Source organism: Saccoglossus kowalevskii, chromosome 3 (assembly GCF_978046115.1).
Source record: "Saccoglossus kowalevskii chromosome 3, keSacKowa6.1, whole genome shotgun sequence".
Classification (NCBI taxonomy): domain Eukaryota; kingdom Metazoa; phylum Hemichordata; class Enteropneusta; family Harrimaniidae; genus Saccoglossus; species Saccoglossus kowalevskii.
The window spans coordinates 15,299,295-15,312,147 of NC_140643.1; the positions used below are offsets into that span (position 1 = coordinate 15,299,295).

The following is a 12,853-nucleotide window of genomic DNA, read 5'->3' on the forward strand; positions in this document are numbered from 1 at the left end:
TTTTCATGCTTCAAAGTAACTGTGAATGAAAGGTTGTTGTCGCTTACTTTTCAGGTGCTTTAACAAACTGTAAATGTTTCTCCCCGATCTGCTGCTTCAAATCTGGCAGGATTTCGAGAAGACTCCATTGGTGATCAGCTGTATCCAAGTCTTCACGCTGTGAGTGCACTCCCAGGCCAGCTGGTTTGTTTAGAGCAAGAACACCATCTGAAACAACAAGAAATTGCAATGTTTTGCTGGTATTTTACTGTAAATCGCTCTAATTTTGTGAGACAGATTTTCATGAATTTCACAACAAATTGTTTGTGCATCATCATTTTATGATACAAGTAACACATTTTGTTGCTCTGGTCTCCTTTCCTAATGCATTGTCTACTATAGACAGTGTGAACTGAGAAATCAAAGTGAGCCCTCGTGTGGTCAAATTTTAATTTCACTTGTTTAAACAAAGGAATTGCAATTGCCATGCATTTCCGACAGTCCATAGAACACCCAGGGCAATGATTATGGAGGAAACTGTGTAGGTACTTGCTACATGCATTCGAATTGTAGCTAGTGTTTAGATATTCTAATCTGGAGTGACAACTTTTAAGATTAAGGTGCTTTGGTATGTATTTCTAAGGCTTAAAGTTATATTGTCGTCAACATTTTGTTTGGAGCCTTTGACATGTCCAGTGACATGTGTACTGTATTAAATGCTATGGTTTATGGTATTCACAAAATATCTGTGGCAGAGGTTTCTTGTCAATAGCCAAATATCACCAAGCAGTTCTCTAAAGCTTTGGTTGTGATTGAGTTTTCAGCATCTTAGGGGGTCATCAATTCATTGACTTGCACACAGGGTTCTCTGTTCAAAGATGGATTATTAGATGACAAAATCAATATTCAGTGTTAATTTTGCTGGCAATACAACTTTGAAATTAACATGACATTTCCATTGTAGGCCTGAGTGATTCTGTTGGTTCAGAGGTCATGCAGTAACTGGGGCTTAGATGAGTGTCACAGTGTAAAAAATATATTATTACATGGTTTGTCTGAATTTAGCAATCTGATTGGCAGATGTAAAGTCTTATATCACTATAAGACCTGTGATCACGCTGCAGAAATTAATAAACTGGCTTAAATATCTAATTGAAACAAGATCACATGACTGTGAGTACCAACTGGTGTATGATCAAAACTGGGAAACCTGGTACAAGTAATACAAATTGTTAATGACAAATATGGCAATATATATTGTGCATTTTAGGAGAAAACTTTCGTGAATATTCAATGCAGTATGGTGTTCAAATTGAAAATGTGATTTCATCGATGTGTCCGTTTCTGCCACTTGCCAGGCCTGTGTTAGTTTCATAATTCAACATAATTGCAAAGAATCACAAGATTTTTTTTACTTTTTACTTTTTTGCTTTGTTATGTGTGGATATAATACATGTATCATATTACTACTAAGAATAATTGTCGGTTTTGTCATGCGCCTCGCTATGTATTCATACATGTATGTTCTATAGAGTGCAATTTAGCCCTGGAATTTGAATACAAAATCTGGAATGTGCATTAATTGGCGAGTAAATCACGGTTTGACACTCACATGAATAATTAACTATCCAAAAGGACCACCAGTTTATGGATTTTGGTAGTCCTTTCTAAAAGTTAGTGGTCCTCAAATCAATGAGATTTTATTTTGTGTGCGAGTGACTACATCGAAATTCCTCTCACTCCAGTGTCGGAAAACAAAACTGATTTGCAATTATCCCTCTTGCAACATTAAAACAGTAAAGTACCCCCCTTGCTGAATTACTGAGTCACAGAGTATGGCAGCAATGTGTACCTTTTTGTCCATGCTTCCCAAAACTCGCAAACACGAATCATATGCACGTCTCTTCTGTGTTTCATCTTCTTAAATTTTTGGTTTTTGGCAACATAGCCTACTAAAAATCGTTCAATGATGATGTAATGGATTCTGCTGTAAATTCGCCCATCCGAAAAAATCGCCCTGGGCGGTTTCACAGCTGGTGGGTCCTTATTTGGGGTTCAAAATTTCAAAAATGGTCATCAAATATTTTTAGGGGGGGGGGGCTTATATTTTCATTGAAAAATCCACCTACGTCGATTTTAAACGCCAACAGTTGGACCAGCCAAAGTGAAAGAAACTATTGCAGAAGCTAATCTATAATTTTATAAATTTTTTTCTTGCTGGATTAAAAAGTAGACCGTGCATCTTTCTCCAAAAAAAAATCACATTAACGAACCTTGTGCACCAAATACAATTATTTTGTTTCATTTTATTAGTAACATACATGTAAGTATATTCTAAAAGAAGTTTCAAATAAAAATGAACCCAACTGCATTACTTAGTAGCAAATGATCGCGGTAGTGCAATCCGGTCATGCTGCATTTCACAATTGTTGATTATTACCTAGTAATGATTATAATAAGGTGAAAAAAATAAATTTGTTGAATAATTATGAAATGCAAATAAATTTCATTGTAAGCGAATGATTTCGATCGCATTTTCAACGCTCGATGCTGAAGAAATGAATATCCGTCATGTTTTGACCTACATTTTTTGTGTAGGACAGTGTTCTTTGACCTGACAGGTCAAATTGATAATTAACCAATGAAAACGATGGAAGATGCCAACGTGTTAAATCACCATAGCTCAGTTAAATATGCTAATGTTATTGGACGCAGCATGGAAGAGATTTGCTGATGTTGTATGATCTTTTGGCCTGGATTTTGATGGGAAAGCGGCATGATTTGTTTTTAAATAAAAAAATTAGTTGTTTTCAAAAGATGAACTGAGCATTTGAAAAATAATTTAACAATGTTTACAGCGATAACAGCTCATTGTCGTAATGAAGCTTACCCATTCACGCTAGTTGCAATAAACATCAATTCTCTTGAATAGGCGTCAATGACAACAGCAAAACTTTTAGGTATGGGAAAAGATTAAACTAACACCTTAAACAACTGCCGAAAATTTGCCCTGGATGATTTCTTGGTCCCATTTATTTCTTTAAAAACTCGAACTGCCGTTTAACGGTCCTGGGTGAATTTCAAGAAGAATCCAGTACAAACTAAATAATATCGCAAAGTGCAATCACACTTGACAAAATGGACGGCACCATGAAAGACGAATACGCACCGAATTGTGTGCATCTCGAACACTGACCCGAAGTATCCCTAGTCTCGAAGTGCACAGAAAGTTGAGCAGTCGCTTTCTAATGGCAGTGTTCATGTAGAGATGAATTACATTTGCGCGATCGAGTAGTAGTCCATCAGACTAGAGTTTTAGCATTTCTCCTGGTCCTGACAATAAATTACTAGACTCAGACCACAGGACCAGCGTGTGTGTCAAACTCTGTAAATTCTATCTCAAAATTAATTTGAATGCCAGTTTACACAAATAAAACCAAAAATCCATGTGGAAATCATTATACATGTATAACGCAAAAAAAGTGAAAATCGGGATATTATGTTTTCAGAATTATCATACTATTAGGTGTTTTAAAAAAACCATGGTTTTTCGTCAACCTTTTAATAGTAGTATAATATAGGAGTAGTAGTATAAAATAAGATGTGGGGAGAATTAGAAATTTACCCACAGCAACATGATATAAAGAGGACGGTCGATTCGTCCCAAATCACATTCGTCCCACAATCGATTCGTCCCACAAGTCGATTCGTCAGATTTAAGGTTAGCTCACTACTAACTCGCCAAATAAGCACAAAAGAATCCAAACAACGAACTGCTCACGTACACGTCATGCACTGGCATGCGTAATTGTTCGTTATGCCATTACACGCAACGTAGAGTTATTAGTTAATAAATACAAATACATCGTACATGCAACGTAGAGTTATTAGTTAATAAATAATAAATACACCTTGCACGCAACGTAGAGTTATTAGTTAATAAATACAAATACACTGTACACGCAACGTGGAGTTACAAATGTATTAGTTAATAAATACAAATACACCGTACACGCAACATGGAGTTATTAGTTAGCATGTCAGTAACAGTTGGCATAGAAATTGACCCTGCTCAAGATCGTAATGCTGACCAAAAATTAAAAAAAATGGACGAATGTGAATTGGGACGATTATGAAATGGGACGAATGTGAATTGGGACGAATCGACTTGTGGGACGAATGTGAATTGGGACGAATCGACTTGTGGGACGAATGTGGTGGGACGAATGTGTTGGGACGAATGTGAGTTGGGATGAATTGACTGTGAATCTGATATAAACAGTGATTTTGTAGCATATTACTTGTGATGGATGTTACACTGTATAATTAGGTTATGAACAGTACACTATAGTATTTAATAATGGATATACATGTAAGACCTCTATGGGTAAAAATACATCAACCTCTAATTCAAGTAAGCACACTCCAAGTATCAGCTGAGTACGAGTAAATATTTTTTACAAACCAGAATGGTATACGTAGCCAAGGCCATGCAACAAACAAGCAAGATGTCCCCCTTACTGATTTACCAATTACAAGAGTTGAAAAGGTTGATCAGGGACGATATTGTCATTTGAAGTACCGGTAGTACATGTATACATGTGTATGTGATATAGATGGGGTTTTACATTAAAATAATGTTGTATTTTAAATTAGTAAAAGTGACCAGGGAAGGCAGATCAAAATCAAACCACAGTCACCTAATATTATGCTCCAGTCAATGTCAACACCCACTCTCCCCACCTCGGGGTTTAGTGGGGGATTTGGAAATTATTGTTGTAAAATTTGCGAAATGCCCCACCTCCTGGGGCAAGATGGATAGGCAAATCCCCACCCAAAACAAACCCCCTACATTTCTCCACCAATCGCCACTGTCCGCTATGCTTGCTATCAGCAGAGTACTAGCGATGCTTGCGATGACGGGACACGAAACACGGCTATTACCCCACCTCCACGGGCACAGTTTGGCGGTAAACCCTGTCTAATGCCCCACATTTTTGTCCCGTATCGCCCGAGGTGGGAGGGGTCGGTGTTTACATTGACTGGAGCATTAGCTCCGCGTTCAAACTATAAACTTACCTTCGTCATAAACAATCTGTGATTTAAGATACTGTACAAGTTGTTCTCTGTTCATTTCTTCTGGTCTTATCACACCCGGTCTCTCCAGAATATTTCGACCTCTCTTGCGTGAAACAACACGTAGAGCTACCGAGTCATCGTTCTTCAGCACTGTCACTGGGGCGTGTGTTTTAACAAGTTGTATGCGTGAACCGTAATATCGATTCGTCGACGGTTGCCTCCAAACATAGTTTTTCGTAAATAAACATAAGGTACGACCCAACCGATTTGCCTGACAAGCTGAGCACGTTGCCATAGTTGCTATTCCCCTATAAGTCAAACAATCCACCAGTTTGACCGCCTATACTGTTTTATACACAAACTTTGCGATCATCCAAACTTAGCAGCATGGTTTTTTGACAACACGTGTGAACTACGTCATCAAATATTGTTTTCCGGTTTAATGACCTTTCACCCTTAATTAAAGTCGTTCGTCAGCTGGTTCGGCACATGGTCTTTGCAGAAAGTGGCTTTTAGCAATACCAACTAAATATTTTAAGTAAGTATTCATCTGTTTAAACTGATAGCTCGTTCAAGAGACACCAGAGAATGCAAATATATTTACGGGCGGTATTTTTCGAACATCGTTTACGTTTACAAAAACAACCTCCAAAATTATAAAATCAAAATGTACAGCAAGTAGCTAAAACGATCATTATTTAGCCCCAGCATATGTAGTACATCGTAATCATACTACCGGTAATGTACATACAAAGTCACATGTAAGGCTAATTTTGACAATTGGCCTGCCCACTGATGGTAGTAGTGTAGTAAACGTCCAAAAAACAACAATAATATTAAAAGGTACGCACACTAAGGGACGACGTCAAAAGATCGATGTCGGATAAAAAACTTATTTCCTTTAGTTTGGGGGTGGGGGGTTTTGACCTCAAAAAGTTTCCATCCTACAAAAACGATTTTATTTTTTAATGAAGTCAAAAAAATCTTGGAGTATTTGTAGTTCTATCCAATCATGGACAGAAATAACCGAAAAGGAAAAAAAACACAGAAAAATGGGTTGGTTCGAGTGTAAATCTGTGCGTCAAATGAGGTGCATTTGTAAACTCTTTTTACACCCACCCGACAACCAACTGCTATGCAATACTACTGTCCGATTATCAATTTGTATTTAATGGTGAACGTAGTCTGACGCCTTGACCAATATTTATCAATTAAGTTTTAGTGGGGGGTAGGGGGTTTGGAAAAAAAATAAAGGAATTGACGTCGTCCCTAAAAATACAATAAATTTCAATTTTCGTAAGAGGATCATATTCATAAATTTACCAAGGCTGTGTGTTAGATCTGTATAGATTCGATTTCCAGTCTCTGTCCCTGTCTGCACTTATGTGCTCTTCCTTCATATATTTTGATATATATAGATTTAGAAGCTCAACACAATTCTTTAGCCAGCAAGTCTTTCCATAGTGGCATATTGACATTATTATTCGTGAATATCGCACTTAAATTTGAGGTACTCTGTCAGGGATCGCAACTTGGAACACTTCTAACAACCCTGATCGGTTGGCCCCTTCTATTCGTCATGTGTTTTAGAAAGGTCGATGTTTTTTCCTTTATTGGATAGCTTAAACCTAGTTGTACATGTAGTTGGTGGATCGGTTTATTGTGTGTGTTTTATTATGTTATACATGTACATGTATACATATCATATTTAGGCATCACTTTTTCCGTTCAAAATAAAGATGGCCTCTCACCGATTCATTGCCATTTGATTTTTCGTGTCATTATTTTTGTTTCCAAGCATATATTTGGAATGTAGTTTACAATGCTGGTGACATCATGTCTCTAAGAATAACATCCTGCAGTATCAATTCTTTAGCACTGCCAGAAATTGAGTAGGCAGATTTTTTTTTTTGCACCGATGAAAATTTATTTTCGGGCGCCATTTTGTTTTTGACTTACTGGACTTACCTGACACGTTGTCAGTGGGTTGGCTCCTTTTACAGTAAGAAACTGCGTTCAACCATAATACTTTTTTTCAGTGTGAATAGATGTACAATTACCTTTTGGTGATGTGGTTATTTTTTCTCTCGGATCTTCGTATTTTGATAAACCGCGGTAATATGTTCAGTTCTGTTAGCAGTTTGTGATTGTAGTTAGTGTACGCTCAGCTTTGTGGCTAATTGTCCAAAGTGTGAATGGTTTATTTACCCGCAACACGTCCTGGGACTATAGACTGCGTAGTGTTTCCAGACCGGGGATAGAAGGTCTGTGCTGAAAGGAAATGTCCCAATTCCCAATTCTAAAACAATTGGTTTCTTAGTGTCCCTTGGAAGAAAAGACATACCGGTACTCTCGTAACATACTCTTTTTCACAACACGTGATATAAACATCCGTAAATAAAAGATGTGCGAGTCGTCAGAGTTGAAGCCAAGCAGTTCAAACAACACATTTTATTTGTAAATAACATCATATACAACCACTGATCTTCTAAACATAGATGGCGTGCAACCACAGACCACATTGCACAGCTTTTTAAATTGTTAGGTCATTCAACTTTCCTCAATTCCATTGACATGTACTTCTTACTTGTGATAACATTATTTATCTTCAAATCTTGGAAAGAATGACAGACACATGCACTATGAACAAGTTTCCCCAGTCTCTCACTTGACTGTGTTTAAGAGAGACAATTTTAGCTTGTCAGCTATTTTCAAAAGACAAAACCTGATTTTATATAAAAAACATTTATTCATTAATTAAATGAAGTGTATTTGAAATAGTGTCTTTTGGATTCTCATCAGAACAGAAATCGAACATGGCTAAAAGTCTGAGAAGTAAGAGGAAACGAAAGTTCCGGGCTATGAAGCGTGAGAAGATTGGTAAAAGGAACATGGTTAAAATGAAGAAAATGCTTGGACTTAATGAAGACGGAACAAGAGACGTGGAAATGAAGGATATGTACACAGGTATGAGTTGGCTTTGAAATTGATATGCAGTGTTTACCCAACAGTATAACGCCAGTGCAGTACAGTATTTAATTTTGTTGACCCAAAAAGGTTAATAATCATCTCTGGAAATCAACAAAACTGAATTTTCTTTACTGACCTCTCTGGCAACATGATGGTTTATTTTATATAATGGAAATACACAATAGCCAATAAATGGTTGCAATAATAATAAAAATAATAACTTTATTGCATCCTTAGAAATACAATGTTTCTATCAGTTAATAGCAATAAAGATTAGTTGTGATAACTACTACTACAAAAAGAAAGTTAGTTGTTAAAAAAAAGATAAAGCAAGTGTTACATATCAAATGGCATTTTTATTTTATGCAATGTTTGCCATACATGTAAGAATATATTATAGTAGACAACATTTTCTGTTTTGACACTAGAAGATACAGTCTAAAACTGAACTAAACTTAGAGTCTTGAATATTCAGTATAATTGATTCCACTGCATGGTTTAGATTAGATAAGAGTACGAATACCACCAGTCAAAAACACTGAACAGAGAGTCTATATTCATAGTTTAGCTTTATTACAGTATTTATTCATAGGTTGCTGCTTTATTATGTACGTAAATGTTTGCAATAAATAGCAATAGAACAGTCTAAACTATTCCAAAAGATGCATGTAGACTTCTTTTATCCAAATTGTTCACACTTGCACTGTCTGCTGTATAAACTTTTACTCTAGTAACAACTACCGCTGAAGTTCTAAGACAAAAGGATGAAGAAATGGAGAAGAAACGGAAAGCAGAGGCCCCCGAGGTGGAAGTTGTAGCAGCTCCCGATGGTAGGTCATCCTAATTCAAATGCAGCATATGAAATGCATCTGTATGTTTGCTTTAATGTGAAGAATTGGGTATTAGGAACAAATACAGATAGAATTTTTGTAAACCACTTTTTACCTTGCCCGTACCATCAAAGATGGAAGGGAAAGGTATATTAAGGGAAAGATTTTGTCCGGCGTTGTCATTGTTGTTGTTGTCGTTGTCGTCGTCGTTAATAATTGTTATTGTGTGCATAATAACTTTACTAATTCTATTCCAAACATCATCACACTTGGTCACCTTATTCATCAGTATAATGTCTTTCCTGAGTTTGAACAACAGATGTCCTGTATGAAAGTATCATGCAAAAATTGAGAAAATCTGATAAAATATTTTGACTGATCACTGGTGATACACATCAAAAGTCACTGATCTCAGTGGAAATATGCATTGTTGTATGTGTTCAATGAAGCAAATGATTTATCTTGTAATAATATCCTTGGTAATGTATCCCAGAATCCCATACTGGGTTTCAAAACCAACTCATGGAGAGATTGCACAGTCTGATACACATTTGCAAACCTACCAATAAAATCTTTACAGAAAACAAGATGTCAGAAAATCAATATAAGCACTCCTATGAACTGGGTGCCAAACTTTGATCAACATCCGAAGCTAATAGAAAATCTGTTTAGTTCAAAGTTATCAAATCAAAAACAATACATAAAAAATACATAAAAAGCAAAACATTTCATCCACATTTTAAAAAGAAAATTGTTCTAAAATATATGTATTCTGTATTTGACAAACAGTTCATTCGACAAATGAAAACTCGCAGGAATATGTTCCAGCTATTAGAACAGAATGATAGTTTTCATAATACTAGTTTAAAAACGCACTTCGAAGATTGCAGTGTTTGAAAATGTAGATTCTCAGGAGGCAACAGTACTGTTGACTTCTCCCTCCACTGGACACCAACTAACTATTTAAGTTGATTTGCATACAAAGCAGAGCTTGCAACATGATAGCTATACATAAAGGGTGTTTTTTTCATATTTGTCTCAGTGAATTATTAATTTTTGACAGACACCTGTACAAAATACTTTTCTGTTATCTTGCATGTTTTATCAATCTATTCACGTCTAAATGCAGAACTTTTTTTTTCGATGATGTATTTATTTTTATACTAAAATATCTGAATTACTTTAAATAAAACTGGAAATTATGTCCCTTAAAATAATTAAACAAATAAGGCACCAATGTTTTTGGAAGATATTTACATCTTTTAAGGACATTCGGTAGACTGATTCCCCACTGTTGGTTCAACCCCAAAACTTGTTTGTATTCAAAATTAATTATGACAATGTATATTTATATTGAAACAAACTGTGATAAAGGGAATTATATTATATAACAAAGGGCAAGGTCACCAGAGTTCAACTATGTTATTAATTAATGAAACGTCGCTAACTCTGATCATCAAATTGTGATAAACAATTTCACGATTTACAGTGACTACAGTCCTTGTTTGTTTGGCTATGTGTGTGTGTGTGCGTGTGTGTGTGTGTAAGTCTGCCTGAACCTGTATCACAGACAAGTCTGGGCCAATTACATTCAAACTTCACTCACACTTCAGACATCATGTCATAAATACATGTATGCATAAAGTTGTTTTATGAATCAATTCAAGATTGCTGAATAATGACAATTTTATTTATTTTTACTGCAATATAATTGTGGGACTTGTTCATTGACACCTCCAGCTCATATTCTTCTACTTTTGTTAATTTCAAGATTAATTATAAATCTGATTGATCTACTAGGTGTACATTTACTCTTGTTTATCAATATTAGATTACATTATATCTAGGTAGAGTCTCACTTCTGACTGACTGACTATGCACTGCATAAATGATATTACATGTCAGCATAAGCTTCAGTTTGCCATAATCTGCATTATTATATGTCCAGCTCTGTAACCTATGGTGCAGAATGTTACAATAATGAGTGCTATAATTTGTGTACTTTACTTGACCCTTCTACCTGATCAATGAAAATACAAAACAAATAATCGCGGAACATATAAGCTGACGCTTACAAGGTCTGCTAAAATACTGCTTACGCATTCAGAACTTGTTTCCCACCAGGTGCTGTCAGTGACAAAATTTGCATAATCAAACACACCACACACGAACACTGCACTGACACAAGTTCTGAGTGCACGTTACTTACTCGATTGAATCATAAGAAAGGCCATACACACATTAAAAATATCTTCTGAAACAATATAACATGTAGTAACAATCAGAAGATGCAAGCAAGATCAACGACCAGATTAATGTCTCCTTGACAGAACTCATCGATAAGCACTGCCAACATTTCCTCATACGGTATATAAATCATTGATAAAGTTCTGAGTGTCAGTAATCCTGACATTATGTACATTGAAACTCAAACTAAGATTGAAACGACAGACTACAGGGAAGAAAGCTCTTACTACTAAATTTCACTATTTTGTTCAGTTCTGAACTTCACGCACTTGCTTAGAAAGATGTATAATAAATAATATTTCAGAATAACCTTATATTCACATGACATAACCATGACAACCTTATTATTTACTGCAGGAGAGGCGATGGAAGTGGACGCCAAAAAGTCAAAAACTTTAGTGAACTCGTATGGAAATTACCCCATCTGGTTGAGCAGCCGATCAGTTCGAAAAATCAAAAATAAAAGACAGAAGAAGAAGAAATATGCTTGGTAAAAATAATGAACCTGAGATTGGTCAATGGACTGAGACTATTTGTTTAATGTAATTTAAGATAAAAATAAACCAAAATATGGCAGATAGTCATCTTGCAGTTTTAACTCAGCTGCCAAGTGCACCTCATTAACGTGTACATGTATGTATATTGTGCGCATGCATGCATGACTGTTTCCATGTTGAAAACTACAAAACGGTTGCAAAATATGTGTAAATTACTGTAAAAAGTTGTCATACAATAAACCTTTTCCTCGTGGATGAATATTTATATATAATCCAACAATATTTTTTTTTGAATTGATGTGAGGATTGATGCTACTCTAAGTGTCTTCCGAGATCAAAAAATTATGATATTGAATAATGAGAAAATATTGTAGGACTATATATATATATTTCACATGCACATTTCCACAGTCTGAAAAATAAGATGTTGAAAAATTCAAATTGGAGCTTTTGCTGACAGCGAATATGAATATATTTTCGCACCTAGTACGCTATGGTGTTCTATTTCTTGCAAACACCTTGAATATATTACATATGTGAAGATTCTGCTTTGAATGGTGATATTTGATTTGTTGAAGGATTTGGTTTAATTTCAACCGATTTTGTTGAAACTACCAACAAATTATTCTGAAAATAAACACACAAGATTGCCAATATGAATTATTGTTACTGTATTCTATAGTTTCCACACCATTAAAATTGGAAGTTCTGGGAAACTACAGTTGTATAATTTGGCAGTACGTAACATCAAGAAATGTTATTTGCATTTTTGATCTGTCCTGTATTACACCTAACTATGGCAATACACATATAATGTTATGCAGGTGATAAATACCTGTATCCCATCCCAATTAATTAAATTTCATCTTGTACTCAGACTTTGTGTTTATTTCATCTCCTAGTGTATCTGTTGAATACCGGCTGTTCCATAATATACTGTGGAATACTTAATTTTTGCTGAAAAGGCTTTTTGGGCGTTTTGTATGGAATATATTTTCACTGATTTTAGATGAGTTTAATGTGAAATATAGGAAAAAAAGTATATACGCTGGATTTTAATTTCACAGAATCATCCCTTCAGCAAAAATAAATTCCAAGCGAAAATAAGGTATTCTACAGTACATTGTTACATTCCAATGACTACTGGATCAGTAATTTGTAATAAATTTATTACATTTCAATAAATTTCTAGATTCATTTACTGGTACATGTAACTGTGCATCTAATGGAGGCAAGTGATGCACACACATC

At 35.4% G+C, this 12,853-nt stretch overlaps 2 protein-coding genes across 5 annotated transcripts in view; one reads left to right on the plus strand and one right to left on the minus strand.

Moving 5' to 3' along the window:
• Positions 1–5,478, minus strand: part of LOC100367449 (mitochondrial mRNA pseudouridine synthase RPUSD3-like) — a 66,412-nt gene extending 60,934 nt beyond the window's left edge. For all 3 annotated transcript variants that reach the window (XM_002730482.4, XM_085496807.1, XM_085496806.1), the window contains exons 1-2: positions 5,059–5,478; positions 48–207 (exon numbers count right to left, since the gene is read on the minus strand). In XM_002730482.4, coding sequence (XP_002730528.2) covers positions 48–207; positions 5,059–5,353 — 455 coding nt within the window. In that variant the 5' untranslated portion in view covers positions 5,354–5,478. The remainder of the gene's footprint in view (positions 1–47; positions 208–5,058) is intronic.
• A 6-nt stretch (positions 5,479–5,484) lies between these two features.
• Positions 5,485–11,707, plus strand: LOC100367296 (protein LLP homolog). 2 transcript variants are annotated; one of them, XM_002730481.4, is made up of 4 exons: positions 5,485–5,596; positions 7,866–8,025; positions 8,760–8,858; positions 11,463–11,707. In XM_002730481.4, exons 2-4 carry the CDS (start codon positions 7,875–7,877, stop codon positions 11,597–11,599), a joined length of 387 nt encoding a protein of 128 aa, XP_002730527.2. In that variant the 5' UTR covers positions 5,485–5,596; positions 7,866–7,874; the 3' UTR covers positions 11,600–11,707. The 2 variants fall into 2 exon arrangements, with proteins under 2 accessions (XP_002730527.2, XP_085352934.1); XM_085496808.1 differs by having other exon boundaries at positions 5,486–5,596; positions 7,861–8,025.
• Positions 11,708–12,853: the final 1,146 nt, after the last annotated feature.